Source organism: Pelodiscus sinensis, chromosome 7, assembly GCF_052426305.1.
Source record: "Pelodiscus sinensis isolate ZL-2025 chromosome 7, ASM5242630v1, whole genome shotgun sequence".
Lineage (NCBI taxonomy): Eukaryota > Metazoa > Chordata > Testudines > Trionychidae > Pelodiscus > Pelodiscus sinensis.
Window position 1 is genome coordinate 77,728,031 of NC_143058.1, and position 16,357 is coordinate 77,744,387.

The 16,357-nt window shown below is 42.6% G+C and overlaps 1 protein-coding gene across 2 annotated transcripts in view; it reads left to right on the plus strand.

Annotated features, from left to right (window-relative positions):
* The window catches only part of CREB1 (cAMP responsive element binding protein 1), a 58,011-nt gene extending 47,560 nt beyond the window's left edge, over window positions 1–10,451 (plus strand). For both annotated transcript variants that reach the window (XM_075934367.2, XM_075934365.2), the window contains one exon: window positions 9,501–10,451. In XM_075934367.2, the coding sequence (XP_075790482.1) occupies window positions 9,501–9,645 (145 nt within the window). In that variant the 3' untranslated portion in view covers window positions 9,646–10,451. The remainder of the gene's footprint in view (window positions 1–9,500) is intronic.
* Window positions 10,452–16,357: the final 5,906 nt, after the last annotated feature.

A 16,357-nucleotide genomic window follows, 5' to 3' on the forward strand; every position in this document is an offset into this window, starting at 1 on the left:
GGGAATCCTTTCACCTGTGGGATCTCTGCATCAGAGCAGGTATCACCCGATTGCCTCATATCTTCTGGGTTCCCAGAACATTCTGGCCGACCATCTGAGCAGATTGTTATCCACTCACAAGTGGGCCCTCAGGGGGGATGTAGCCCTAGATATCTTCCGCAGGTGGGGGTTTCCCTGTCTGGACCGGTTCGCCACACGTCAGAACAGGAAATGCCCTGGGTTCTGCTCCCTCATGGGCCTGGGAAAGGGCTCCCGGGGGGGGTGCACTGTTAACCCCTTAGCTCAGGGGTTTACTATACGCGTTTCCCCCATTCCTGCTGATTCATGGAGTATTCCTACAGGTACAGGAGTTCAGGCCATCCCTGATCCTCATCACACCAGCATGGTCCAGGCAGCATTGGTTCTCCAACCCCCTGAGCCTATCGTGCTCCTGCTGGTCCCTGACCTAATCATGCAGGACTTTGGCAGGCTTCGCCACCCCGACCTGTGGTCCCTGCATCTGATGGCGTGAAGGCTCCATGGCTGACAATGGTGGAACCTCAGTGCTCAACGCGCATACAGGAGGTGTTGCTGGGGAGTTGGAAGCCCTCCACAAGGGCAACATATTTGGCCAAGTGGAAACGGTTCTACTATTGGGCTACCCAGAGAGGGGTATCCCCTATGGAGGCCCCAGTCTACCTACTTCTGGACTATCTTTTGGACCTTAGGCTTCAGGGTTTCTCCTCCTCCTCACTTAAAGGGCACCTGGCGGCTATCTCCGCCTTTCAACTGGGTACCAGGGGTAAAACTGTCTTTGCTGACCCGATGGTAAACAGGTTCCTGAAGGGCCTGGACAGGCTTTACCCATATGTTTGGCAGCCTGTTTCCCACTGGGATCTTTATCTGGTCCTGGCCAAACTCATGGGGCCCCCGTTTGAGCCACTGGCAATGTGCTCATTTCTCCACCTGTCTTACAAAGTATCCCTGCTAATGGCCATCATGTTGGCCAGATTTTCTTCAAAGACAAGGTTAGGCTACGCCCCCATCCCGCCTTTCTGCCTAAGATGGTGTCAAATTTCCATGTGTCTCAGGACTTCTTCTTGCTCATCTTCTATCCCCATGCATCGAGTAAAGAGCAGGCATTATACACTCTAGATGTTAGGAGGGCTGTAGCTTTTTATTTGGAAAGGATGAAACCATTTTGCAAATCGCCCCAGCTCTTTGTAACTGTTATGGAACAGCTGAAGGGTCAGCCGGTCTCACAGAGGATCTCATCTTGGATCACAGCATATATCAGGGCTGGCTGGCTGGGGTTCTAGCCTCTCCTCTCACGGCCCACTCTACTAGAGTTCAGGCCTCCTCTGCAGCTCTCGTGGCCCAGGTCCCCATCCTGGACATTGTAGGGCCACCACATGGTCCTCTGTTCACACCTTTGCTAACCACTATGCACTGGTGCATCAAGCAGAGGAGGACGCCTGCTTGGGTAGGGCTATCTTCCACTCAGTGGAAGGTTAGAACTCCGATCCCTCTTCCTGGGTTTCTTCTTTGGAGTCACCTTCATGGAATGGACATAAGCAAGCGCTCGAAGAAATAACAGTTACTTACTTCGTAACTGTTGTTCTTCAAGATGTGTTGCTCGTGTCCTTTCCAAATCCCACCTGCCTCCCCTTCCTCGGAGTAGTAAAAAAAGGAACTGAGAGGGTGGAGGGCCAACAGGCCAGTATTGGCCAGTATATCAGTGCCACTCCAGGGGGCTCCCTTGCTGTCCTGACGGGTTCTGCTAAGGGAAAAATTTCCAACGATACGTACATGCTGCTCACACACACCTTCATGGAAAGGAGATGAGCAACACATCTCGAAGAACAACAGGTACGAAGTAAGTATCCGTTCTTTTTTCTTTGTAAATTATCAGGTGACAAAAAGAGACCACATTGACAAATTTCAGCCACACTGCCCATTTCAGACAATTCCTGTTAAAATGAATGAAAAGAAATTAAAAACTGCATAGCAGGGCATAAAACCAATGAAATTTCAGACCAAAAAAATCGCCATTATATGGAGAAAAATAGCTTTATAAAGGAGTGAGTCAGAGACCAGGGAACTTGCGAACAGGTGATTGCAAACAGGGAATTTAGAGAGAGCGTTTGGAAGGGGAGAGGGAAGAGGGCGAGGTACTCTTGTCTTCCCTTTAAACCCTTTTTTAGGACAGCAGGTATGGATGGTGATAGTTCTGCTCTTGTTACCTGAACAGCATGTGCCATGTTTGTCTTCCTCATGGAAGAAAGAAGGGATTTCATCTGCACTAAGTGCAAGCTGGTCGCCATTTTGGAGGAAAAAATTAGGACTGGAGGCCCAAGTGTAGACCCTACGCTCGATCAGAGAGGATGAAGATTTCTTCGATAGAAGGCAGCATTTAATCCTGCAAGCAAGGCAGGTGGAAGAGCCAGAGAGGGCAGTACAGCACAACAAAGAGAACTGGCAGCATGTAACTTCTAGAAGGAAAAAAAAGCCAGCACGGGAATCGCCCATTCCTACAGAGGTAAGTAATCACTTTCAGGCTCTCTCCACAGGCTCTGAGATGGAGAATGCTTTGGAAGGGACCTTACAAGGAAGAAATCGAAAGGGAAACACTTCGAAATAGAAAGGGAAATCGAAAGGGAACCACTGGAAGGCATGGGATGCATAGTCCTAGGGATGGGCGTTTCACGACCACCACCCCCAAAAGAAGAAGGCGGGTAGTGGTGGTCGGGGACTTCCTCCTAAGAGGGACTGAGCCATCCATCTGCCGTGTGGACCTGGAATCTCAAGAGGTGTGCTGCTTACCGGGAGCTCGAATTCAGAATGACTGAGAGGTTTACCAACCTGATCAAACCTTCGGATTGCTACCCCTTCCTGCTTCTCCACGTGGGAACTAATGATACAGCCAAGAATGACCTTCAGCGGGTTACTGCAGATTACGTAGAGTTGGGAAGAAGGATCAAAGAATTTGGAGCGCAAGTGGTGTTCTTGTCCATCCTCCCTGTTGAAGGGAAAGGACTGGGCAGGGATCGTCGAATTGAGGACGTAAATGCGTGGTTGCGCAGGTGGTGTCGCAGAGAGGGCTTTTGTTTCTTCGACCATGGGACTCTGTTCCGGGCACAAGGATTGTTAGGAAGAGATGGGATCCACCTAACCAAGAGAGGAAGGAGCATCTTTGTGGGCAGGCTTGCAAATGTAGTGAGGAGGGCTTTAAACTAGGTTCGTTGGGGGACGGTGACCAAAACCCTGAGTGGAGTGGAGAGGTCAGATACCAGGAAGAAATGCAAAGAGGAATGAGCAACAAAGGTGGACCCCTGATTCAAATGCAGAAGGTAGGGCGATCAACTGGTTATCTAAGGTGTTTGTACACCAATGCGAGAAGCCTGGGTAACAAACAGGAAGAATTGCAGGCCCTGGACCAGTCCAAGAACTAGGATTTGATTGGGATAACAGAGACTTGGTGGGATGACGCGCATGACTGGAGTGCTGTCATTGAAGGTATAAACTGTTCAGGAAGAACAGCCAGGGGAGAAAAGGAAGAGGAGTTGCACTGTATGTAAGAGAGCACTATGACTATTCAGTATTCTAGTATATAGAGGAAGAAAAGCCTGTTGAGAGTCTATGGCTCAAGTTTAGAGGTGTAAGCAACAGCAGTGATGTTGTGGTTGGTGTCTGCTGCAGGTCACCGAATCAGGTGCATGAGGTAGACGAGGCTTTCTTTGGACAACTGAGAGAAGTTTCCAGATCACAGGCCCTGGTTCTCGTGGGGGACTTTAATCACCCTGATATCTGTTGGGAAACCAATACGGCAGTACACAGGCAATCCAGGAAGTTTTTGAAGAATGTTGGGGATAACTTCTTGGTACAAGTGCTGCAGGACCAGGGGCCGTGCGCAGCTTGACCTGCTGCTCACAAACAGGGAGGAACTAATAGGGGAAGTAGAGGTAGGTGACAACCTGGGAAGCAGTGATCATGAGATGGTAGAGCTCAGGATCCTGACCAAAGGAAGAAAAGAGAGTAGTAAAATACACATCTTGGACTTCAGAAAAGCAAGACTTCGACTCCCTCAGAGACCTGATGGGCAGGATTCCCTGGGACACTTACATGAAGGAAAAAGGAGTCCAGTAGAGCTGGCAGTATTTTAAAGAAGCCTTATTGAAAGCATGGAAAGAAACCATTCCAATGCATAGCAAGAGAGGTAAATATGGTAGGAGACCAGATTGGCTTACTGGGGAAATCCTTGGTGAACTTACGCACAAAAAGGGAGCTTACAAAATGTGGAAACTTTGACAGATGACTAAAGAGGGGTATAAATGTATAGCTCGAGAATGCAGGGGAGTTATCAGGAAGGCGAAAGTGTAATTGGAATTGCAACCCACAAGGGATGTGAAGGAGAACAAGAAAGATTTCTACAGGCATGTTAGTAAGAAGGTGGTGATCAGAGAGGCTGTGGGGCCCCTACTGGATGGGGGCGGTAACTTAGTGACAGATGATGCGGGGAAAGCTGAGGTACTCAAGGCTTTGTTTGTCTCTGTATTCACGGACAAGGTCAGCTCCAGACTGATGTGCTAAGTGACGCAACATGGGACGAAGATGGATAGTCCTTCCTGGGGAAAGAACAAGTTAGGAACTATTTAGAAAAGCTAAACGAACATAAATCCATGGGTCCGGACTGAATACATCTGAAGGTACTGAGGGAGTTGGCAGATGTTATTGAGGAGCCTTTAGCCATTATCTGTGAAAAGTCATGGAGATCAGGAGAGATCCCGGATGATTGGAAATAGGCAAATGTAGTGCCCATCTTTAAGAAAGGGAAGAAGGATGATCCAGGGAACTATAGGCCAGTCAGTCTTACCTCACTTCCTGGAAAAATCATGGAGGGGATCCTCAAGGAATCCATTTTGAAGCACTTGTAAGAGGGGATGGTGGTCAGGAACAGCATGGATTCATGAAGGGCAAGTTGTGCCTGACCAATCTGATTAGCTTCTATGATGAGGTAACTGGCTCTGTGGATATGGGGAAGTCAGTGGATGTTATATACCTTGACTTTAGCACGGCTTTTGACATGGTCTCCCACAATATTCTTGCCAGCAAGTTAAGGGAATGTGGATTGGATAAATGGACGGTAAGATGGATAGAAAGCTGGCTAGAAGGTCGGGCCCAGCGGGTAATAATCAACGGCTCAGTGTCAGGATGGCGGTCGGTTTCTAGTGGAGTGACCCAAGGTTTGGTTGTGGGACCGGTTTTGTTCAACGTCTTTACTAATGACCTGGATGAGGGGATGGATTGCACCCTCAGCAAGTTTGCAGATGACACTAAGCTAGGGGGAGAGAGAGAGATGCTGGAGGACAGGGATAAAGTCTAGAGTGACTTAGACAAATTGCATCTGACGAAGTGGGTCTTTGCCCACGAAAGCTTATGCTCCTACACTGCAATTAGTCTATAAGGTGCCACAGGACTCCTCGCCGCTTTTTTAGACAAATTGGAGGATTGGGCCACAAGAAATCTGATGAGGTTCAATGAGGACAAGTGTAGAGTCCTGCACTTGGGACGGAAGAATCCCAAACATTGTTACAGGCTGGGGACCAACTGGCTAAGTAGCAGTTCTGTAGAAAAGGAATTGGGTTACAGTGGATGAGAAGCTGGATATGAGTCAACAGTGTGCCCTTGTAGCCAAGAAGGCTAATGGCATATTAGGGTGCATTAAGAAGAGCATTGCCAGTAGATCCAGAGGTGGGATTATTCCTATTTATTCGGCTCTGGTGAAGCCACATCTGGAGTATTGTGTCCAGTTCTGGGCCCCCCGCTATAGAAAGGATGTGGACGCCCTAGAGAGGGTCCAGTGGAGGGCAACCAAAATGATTAGGGGGTTGGAGCCTATGACCTACAAGGAGCAGCTGAGAGAGTTGGGTCTATTTAGTCTGCAGAAGAGAAGAGTGAGGGGGGATTTGATAGCAGCCTTCAACTTCCTGGAGGGACGTTCCAAAGAGGATGGAGAGAGGCTGTTCTCAGTAGTGACAGATGGTAGAACATAGAGCAATGGTCTCAATTTGCGGTGGGGAGAGGTCCAGGTTGGATATTAGGAAAAACTATTTCCCTAGGAGGGTGGTGAAGCACTGGGATGGGTTACCTAGGGAAGTAGTGGAGTCTCCATCCCTAGAGGTGTTTAAGTCTCGGGTTGACAACGCCCCGGCCGGGTTGATTTAATTGGGATTGGCCCTGCCTTGAGCAGGGGGCTGGACTTGATGGCCTTCTAAAGTCTCTCCCAGCTCTATGATTGTAATATAGGAATGTGTCCTATTTTCAAGCCCATTTCAGACAGAACAGGTGACTAAAAGCCCAGTTTCTCCTTTTGGAGATCCTTACCTCTCTGCTGCTACTAACCTAGTCACAGTTTGTCTCTTCCTGCTTCTCCTGCCCCTGAAACCTTACCTCAACAGGGGAGGAGTTTAAAAAGTTCTGAGGCAGCCCTTTATTGGATTCAGCTGATCCTACTTGGCTTGTGGTGACTCCTCCTCAGCTGATAGAGAAGAGGGCCTTTAGTGTTCTAGAACTTTGCATACCCTCTTGCAGCTGACTGGCCTAGCTTTTGTCACAATATATATACACACATACAATGTCACCTTACCTATCCGAGCACACCTTTCCCAAAGATTGTGCTGGCTAGTGTAACGTGTATTCAGTAGAAACCTTACATCAGGGCTACTCAACTTTGGAAGCCTTCGCAACTTAAGTGTGGTTGCATATACATGCAAATATATATACAAATCCACGCAAATAGCTTATTTCATACTGATGGGCATGAATAAGTGTTCCACCTGCAGGCTGCCCGTTGAGTCTCATGTAAACCCAAACTGCATTGCAAACAAACGGGCTGCGGGCTGCATGTTGAGTAGCCCTGCCATACAAGATGCTCTTTGGTGAACTAGAATGTAAATATCAGACCCAGGGAATCCCTATAACTAAGGCTACATTTATGTCACAGAGCTCACAAAAATCATGGAATGCATGACCTCTGATGTTTTCTGCATGGGGCTGCTGTTGGCAGTCAGAGGGGTGGCAGGCAACACCCTTGCATGGGGAGGAGGGGATGAGGGCTCAGGTGAGCAGCTTGGGGTGTCCTGTTTTCTCTTTGGGAAATATGGTCTCTTTGCAGCTCCCAATTGCTCTGGGTAGAGCCCAGTTCCCAGCCACCATAGTAGTAGGGGAAACCAGGGAGCCAGAGGTCACAGCTTTCATGAATTTTTGTTGAATGCCTATGGCCCATCCATGATTTTCACTAAAAATGCCCATGACAAAATTCTAGCCTTATCTATAACTCATATGCACTGCAGTGCACTCTGCCAGTTGGCATCAAGAGGGCATGGATCATAGCTGTGAATTGCCTTTAGGACAGTTACACAGCTTCCAAGTGACATGTGGTAGAACAGGGGATTTGGGTTGCTTTCCTGCCTTTGCTACTTTGTATCTTTAGGCCAGTCCCATCACTCATTTATATCAGTGAGGTCTTTCCATTGGTTTTAATAGGAGATTAATCAAGCCCTTTTGGAACTTTAGTAACTCAATTTCCTCAAGTGACTAGTTTCCTCAATTTCCTTATCTGTGAAATGGGCATGATCTTATATATGTATTCAACAGGGGTGGTAGGAGATCTTTCAATGAAAAGCATTACAGAAATAGGAATCGTGCTCCCAACTTCACAATCTCAAGGAGCACCAGGTGATCCAGGCTTTGTGCACAGCGACCCATATCATCATAAGTAGGCTGTTGGAGCTCCCCCAGCGGATGACTGACCCCAGAAATCCCTTTCAAAGAGGGGGCAGAAGAGTAGCTGTAACACCCACTCCTTGTTGCATGTAAATGTTGCTTTCCAGATGTCCCAATTGCTCCAGCTTTTTACCAGATCCCAGTGCCCTCTAGCTTAGCTATCTTGTATGCAGCATTCTAGTCAAGTCCAGTACACATTTATTCATTTTTTTAGGTTCTTGCCTCGGGTTGCTTTCATACCGTATTGTGGCATTTTGATGTCTGTTTTTCCTTTGCACTTTGGTGCTCATAATTTGGAGCTTATTAAAGTTTTTCCTTCAGTGTTATTACTTCAAGGATGCTTAGCACTTAGTTTGGCATTGTATTTTTCATTGATGCTCTTAGCAGGCTGGCATCTGAATTAGGGTGCTTCAGCACCAGTTTTTACAAAGTAGCTCTGTGGCATACTGTGTTGAAGCTTACTTCAATACGTTTTGATTTCTATATTATTGATACAACAGAAGCTGGTAAGATAATCATGTAATATCCATGTGGTTGCTAAGAATAAGTTGTATTCTCGTAAAAGGGGGAAGGGATGATATATTATTTGAAATACTGTACAATTAAGTGTAGTGATATTAATAGTATCAGTAAAACGAGGGCACTGCACTGGTAACAAGGTTTTGTACAGCTAGAGTAATGTTTCTCAACCAGTGGCATGAGTACCCTTAGGGGTACTCGAAAGAAGTCTGGGGAGGAGGGTACGTCAACACAACTGAAATTTGGAGAAAACTGAATTTTTAGTTTAAGTTTTACAGCACTTTACTATTTTTGTACTTTTTACACCCAAAAATGTCATCACCTGCCCAGCCACGATTAAGATGTTAAACAAATGTATTGCAATAGTAGAAAAAAAATGTGTGTCTGACAACTGTAGGTACTGGAGGTACTTTTCATATATATATATATATATATATATATATAATTTTAAAGGGGTACTTTATAAAAATAGGTTGAGAAACCCTGATCTAGAAGACAAATACTTGAGTGCCTTAATTATAGCTTCTGTTGCATTGAGTAAACAAAGCTAACAGTGTTTTATCACTGCTGCCATTGTTCATTTGTACCATAGCAAATGGATGGGTTAACTTGATGAACATTACTCGTACTCAGGTTTTTTATTATATTACAGCCGGTCCCTGAGTTGCGAACGGTCGAGTTATGACCATTCGCATTTACGACCAAAGCTCCCATGGAGTGGTCATAAAGGCAGTCTCCAAGTTACGAACACGACCCACGCTTGTGAACAGTGCGGTCGCTATGTAACTCAATGGGGTTGGAGTTATGAACAGATCGAGTTATGGCCAAGTGTTTGGTCCGTAACTCCTTCATAACTCAGAGAGAGGTTGTATTTCTTATTATAAAACTCATTGAAATGATAACAAAGTGATGTACTCAGCACAGAGGCTGCCATAGTTACAATGCTGTTCAGTCACATTCTAAAATGGGCAGAATTTTGTTAGTGTTTACATGCTGCTACTCATATACTGACGTGATCTTTGTGATTTTGATATGTATGATTTGCGACAAAAATGGTTATATGCTTAATTTCTTCCTGAATTACAAATTCCTCTAATTCTACAGCCAAGTTCTAAAAATGCTGATATTGGTTTGGCAGTTTGACCTGAATAGTCAAGCTCAAAAGCAGCTCATGCTTTCTCATACGCTGAGTTTGAATGGCCTTTTTTGCTTTACAGAGAGGCTGCACGTGAGTGTCGCAGGAAGAAGAAAGAATATGTGAAATGTCTCGAAAACCGAGTGGCTGTGCTTGAAAACCAAAACAAGACACTGATTGAGGAGCTGAAAGCACTTAAGGACCTGTACTGCCACAAATCAGATTAATTTTGGATCCCATTTTTCCTTGTCAAAGTGGGATACAGACTGGTTTTGCCCACAACCAGAAAGACAAAGTAAACTTTTTATTTTCTAAACATTTCTTTTTTTCTATGCGCGAAACTGCCTGAAAGCAACTACAGAATTTAATTCATCTGTGCTTTGCATTAAACTGTGAATGTTCAAACATTTCCTCCACTGCTCCTCCCAAGAGGTTATTTTCATCACCAACCATCCTGATCATGAAGAAGAAGAAGAAAAAGAAGAAGAAGGAAAGGCTTCTTTCTCATGCCCCCCATCATTGTCAAGAAGTAATCATGTTCATTTGTGAAGACTTGGGGAGGGAGACTGGGTTCTTTTGTATGATTTCCAGAGTGTGTGCTGACCTCTTTTGATTGCCTTAGGGACAGAATCACCCTCTTGGCCTGAAGTACTTTGTGGACCACATATATATAAAAGTAGGTATGGTGCAGTGAAGATGCAATGATTGCCAAATTGATACATGGTTTCACATAGTCATTATAAACAGTACAAATACATGGCTGAGTGGCATGCCAAGCGAAGGCAGCGCCATATACAGATTCTTAGTGTGGAGATAATAGAAAAATATTAAACTATCGCAGGTGGATTTTTGGAGTGTCATCTATAATCTCTCTGCCTTCTAGATTGATAAAAGCTTCTCCATACTTCAGAGACCATTTCATTGAAGCTAGGTCCATTATGGGTCACTTGTTGCTTCTTGAAGCAGGTGTATGTGTGTCTGTGTCTGTGTTCAATATTTTGAATACACTCAAATAAATCACTGAGGGTATGTCTACACTACCCCGCTAGTTCGAACTAGCGGGGTAATGTATGCATACCGCACTTGCTAATGAAGCCCGGGATTTGAATTTCCCGGGCTTCATTAGCATAAGCGGGGAGCCGCCATTTTTAAATCCCCGCTGCTTCGAACCCCGTGTAGCGCGGCTACACGGGGCTCGAACTAGGTAGTTCGGACTAGGGTGCCTATTCCGAACTACCGGTACACCTCGTTTCACGAGGAGTACCGGTAGTTCGGAATAGGACCCTAGTCCGAACTACCTAGTTCGAGCCCCGTGTAGCCGCGCTACACGGGGTTCGAAGCAGCGGGGATTTAAAAATGGCGGCTCCCCGCTTATGCTAATGAAGCCCGGGAAATTCAAATCCCGGGCTTCATTAGCAAGTGCGGTATGCATACATTACCCCGCTAGTTCGAACTAGCGGGGTAGTGTAGACATACCCAGAGTGAAGCATCTTAATATTGGATAGGAAATGAACTCAAGTACACAAAGGTACAATAGCGAACAGCTTCTGTTTAGAAGACAGTTATATAGTAAACAAGAGTAATGCTTGGAGCCCTACCTGTTTTTATCCAGCACAACTATATCACCAACTCCATGTATAAATTCATTGATGAACATGGAAATTCCTCTGAATATCTCATCTCTTCTCAGACAAGTAGGTTATCTTCATTGCTTTATGCTGAACACAGGTTTGCTAAATTATTTTTTCAACCCCTGAGGTCTCCCTGTATACTTAAAATTCATCTTTGGAAGACAAGTTCAAATATGAGGAGTATAAATGTTCCCTGCTGAATCCCACTTTTAGGGGATTTTTAGGGTAAGAACTGTGTTTGGGGAAAATATTGACTATGAACCTACCCATCCTAACCATAAATGTACATAATTTATTCAATGGATGGTTTTAATGTAAAGAGCCAGATCCAGCAAACTCTTTACTTATTGAGTAAAATTACTCACATGCATCAAACGTTTGCAGGATCAGGCCCTTGCGTATGCACTGAGGGAATAGCTATTTTCCCCAGAAATACATGACAAGAAATAGTAGATGTAATCATGTTCACAATAATGAACTCTGTACTCAGCATTAGGATTTCCATTGTGTGTCAAAATAATCATGCTTGGTTTGTGTATTGGCCCTTCAAAGCCAGATTGTGATGTTTTAACTTGGTCATTTGATAAAATATGTTTGCTCTGGACCTCAGGTCCTGGTTATTATTTCAAGCTTTGTGTATATACACATACACGCAAGACTATGGTCTGTACTAGTACCTAGGCTAAGTACTAGCTAGTATTTTTTCTTGTTCACTTAATCTGTTTAAAAGTAAAATTTCTAATTTAAGATCATTTTTAATGGTGAGACAGCTGCCAAGGTGGCATTAGAATAAAAAACACTGAGAGGACTGTAAACAATTGACTAAGAAAGCTGTTAGCAGTATTAAAAGTTATGGCTTTCTTATTTGAGACGGCATTTGGTTTCCAAGAGGTTTAAGAAAGGTTTAAGATTAAACTTGTAGCATTATTGTTTAATCTAGGGTCAAGATTAACTTCAGGTCAAGTTTTGTTTGATGTCAAATTAAACAGAATTGTAACATGAGTATCAGGATAATGAAAGAATAAGTTTTCAAATCTAAGATTGTCAAGCAGTTTTTATACATAGCCTATTTTTATCTGCAGTAGAGGATTGATTTTCCTTTTTTATTTTTTTTAATTAAGATGTCACTTTATATGATGAATGATGCAAACTTGAAGAAAGCCCCTAAATTCTCAGATGTGCTTTTATTAAAATTGGCAGATTCTTAAAGATGGAGAATACATACATTGGAGTGAATTTATCCCTTCCCCCACTCAAGACAAATAGTTTACTATAAATGCATGGCATTTTCTCAGAATTCCTGCTAGAAGCAGAATTCCTGCTACTGCAGGAGTGGACTACTGATTTGCCTCATTTAAACAATTATGTGTTAATAAGAGAATTTTAAAAAGCTGTAAATACTCTACATGAAGCAGGATGTTTCTCACTATAGAGCCATCAGTCTGCAAAAACTTGGGTTTTGTGGTGAACCTGCATGAAATTAGTTGATCTCAGTTCTGTTCCTTTTAGATAATTGGCACTGATTAGCACCTTTTGTTGATAGTCTCTCAGCAGAGAGAGACCAAGAACTAAATAGACTGTGGAGACAGATCTGTTAGACCTAGAGGTGCTCCTTCAAGGACAAAGTGGAATCATATTCATTGGGCAAGGTGGAAAACCTCACCTTGCTAATGTCCATGCTGTACAAGTCCTGTGGATAGAATCTTCAGAGTTACCAATCCAGACCCTCATCAGCATTAAAGTCACATACACAAAAATAATTAAAAAATCTTATTCTAAAGTACCCAAAGATGGACAAGAATCTATTTTTGTGCATGCAGCACTGAGGACTTGGGGTTTTTAATAGAAATGAAATAAGTCAGCAATGAAGATTATCGTATTAGAACAAGTACAGGGTTGAATTTACCAGTTCATGCTTTTATTATTCACAATGGCCAAAAAGAGAAAGAAGACAATACCAGAATCCATTCAGATGTCATTAACTTACTGAGAAGCAAATAGCAAGGGGTAGGAGGAAGTCAGCTTTTATAAATTAGGGCCATTTTGCTGTAGAACAGAAATTCTGCTGAAATTAATGGGAGGCTTGTTTTATATCTCTGTTGTAAGCTTTCAAGCATTGATAGCCTGGTTTACCTGAAGAGAGGTTAGAAAGGGCTAGATCCATTATGCTCATAATAAACCAGAATTGATTTCAAATATAATTTTTGTAATGTCATTATTTTGCAAAACAACAGCACCAAGCAGGCAATTAAGTTATTGTCAAAGGTGCTCTCTTAATTTAGATATTCTTGAAAAAAATATGTATAATATGTACATATATATATATATATATATATATTCACACACAGTATATAATCTACAGCTCTGAGAGCTTTTAAGTCAGGAATGCTGAGTATTATAGTATATTAAGAACAGAAACAATTTTTACTTTTGTGTGTGTGGGAGTGTGTGTGCATGTGCGCGCAAGCTTACTCTTTTCAGTAGGTTTGGGCTGCATTATTCAAACACTGATTTTTGTGCTGTTGTTCAGTTATCAATTTTCAAGGATTTTATTTCATTCTTCAAGGCCATTGTGTTTTTCTTAGATGGAGATTTTGAAGTAATTTAAACGATTGTTTAAAAACGTTCTCTCCCCTCCTCAAAATTATTCACTTTTGAGCTTTGTCTCTTTGGCAGCTATATAAAATAGGCAAAAACAATTGGAAGGGTTTTTACTAAGAAACCATTGGTAACACTTCTTTTTTTAACTCATGGGGTAGGGGTTATGCTTTTTATTTGACCATTGATTTCACTAGATTTGGAGAGTTGCCAGTAGCATTGCTAGTTTCTGAAAGCACAATTCCAGCCAGCCATGCTCTTCAGGACAAAGTCATCTGTAGGCGTTTGATTGTTCTATAGTTTGTCTTTGTGTCTCAGACCTACTGGCTTGTCTGGTACTAAATGTTGACCAGAAAGGTGTTCGAATGTTTGGAACTGTATGAAGACTCAGGAAAAAAATAAAGTTGATTTAACAAGGAAAAACCACCCTATACATAATATTTCTGATCTAAATTTGTACTGCCATTTTTTAATCTGGGCTTCCAGTAGACAGCAGCTGCAGGCAGTCATCTGTTAATTAAAACTGGTCTCTGCTTATTTTTAAAAAAGCTAGCCAGTGCTTTTTTCAGGTTAAAGCTAGAACAAGTACACTTTAACATGAGTTCATCATCAGTGGTCACAAACCGTTGGCACTTATAGGAGGGTTTTTCTGTGTTTCTGAGGCCCTGTTTGTATTGCCATTTTTTGCCCTGAGAACAGTAAGTGACATAACATTCGCCAATGACCTAAAGGAAAGGTTGTATATTTATTTTTGTTACATGATATGCTTTGTAAATGTTTGATAAAATGTGCACTTTTACAAAAAGAAATAAACCTTAGAACAATTCTATATTAATTTTGCTGGAGAAGCGCCCTGATATGGTTATTTGTGACTCTCATTCCTCTCCACAAATCCACTGACTCTTTCATGATGAACTTTCAGCATGAAGCATGTTAGCATCTGACTTTTAGCAGGTGCTACTTAAAAATGACAAGGGATCTGAACCGGCAGTACCAACTAGATCATCAGGGTATAGTGTAAGGACTCCATTTTGTCTCTTAGGAACACATATGGGATGCATGTTAAATTCTTTTTAGACAAAACAACTAGTTCAAAGACCTCAAGTGAGAAAGGGGAATTAATTTAGAAGGGAAACCTAAATTTTTTCAGTCCTCTGTTTTAGATCTAGCTGCATACTACAGGTGCTGCATTTTCCCACCTGCTCCCACCCCCCAAAAAAACAAGAACAAATGCAAAAGGATTTATAGATTCTAGGTACCAGGAAATGAAGGCACATCTAATGATAACTCTCCCATTCAGCTACCAAAGAAAGAAAGAAAGTACAACTAACTCTCTCTCACAGTGGCAAGAGGTGAGTTAATGTCTTAGCTCTACACCCTGAGTTGTTGTAATGTACGCTTTTCATTATGTCCTGTAAATTCACAGTTTGTGTGGCCTGTGACTAAGGACTGATTTCCTTGATCTTCTGAATGTGCTAGTTATAAAAAATACTGATCCGAGAAGGACCTGAACATGTAAAGCTTAGCTAGTTTGGGACGATTCAAACTAATATATACAAACATGGTCCTGAAGTTCCACCTGTCATTTGTTCATGGTAGATTGAGCTCAGCTTAAATATTTCTGTATCTTTAGGGAAGAGGGACGAGATTCAGTTTGTAAAAAGAGTTTGTATTTCAGGTGTTCCAGCTTGGAATGCATTTTTAAGTGGATTGGAATCATAGCCTGTGAAGAGAAGTAAACTGGCAAATTTGTCTAGCACAGATTAAAGACCTTGACTTGTCTACATGTCTGGTACTGCAAGTGCAGGTCCCAGCTGCAGTTTTTGGCTTGCTGTATAAGATGGTAACTTTAGATCTCATTCTCACCAGCAAGAAATAAGAAAAGTTAACAGTCCTCAGGAGATGTCCCTTGGGCCGGAAAGAAAGAGTGGGAAAGGAGCTAATGATCCCCGGTTAGCGTGTTTAGCATAAGCTGACCATTTGCTGTACTTCAAGTTGGAAATTATCAGAGTCAATTCATTGAGTCTCAACCTCAGGCAGCATTTCTGTGAAGTTAGGCAAAATCTGGGACCATCTGCAAATGGTCCAGATTAGAATCAGCAACAGCAGGATGCTCTACCGAAGTTGTATTTTATCCAGGAGCCACTCCATTTTGTGTGTATAATGAAATTATTTATATTTAAAAAGAAGCAAAATTATAGAACTGCAAATTTGTATGAAATTTAACATTCTACTTCTTACATGGACTTTCTGGGGTGAAGAAGGGCAGAGGCAGAGAGAGGTGCTAACTAGCAACTGTTCCCACTTGTCCTCTGCAGACTTGTCCACATATCAGTTGTTCATGTCAAAAATAAATCATTTCTAGAACAGATTTATAATTTGAAATATTTTTAGAAAAATGTTTTTCAGGGAGGTTTCTGGAACAAGAATTATTATTAACTAGTGTTATTTTTTTAATTTAAGATGGAGAGGGTAAATCTCAACTCACTCATTTCTGATACTTTACCCAAAACTATCAGCACAAAACAGGGTATTTCAACCTTAACTCCACCATTTGTGTTAAAATGCTAAACAAAGAAACCTTGATGTGGGAAATAAGTTCCTATTACAATTCCCTATATTCTAGAAATGTCCCTGTTTTAATTTTTTTACTTAATCTTTTTGTGCTTTATCTGTGTTTTAAAAAATTGTACTGAGTTATAATGCATTT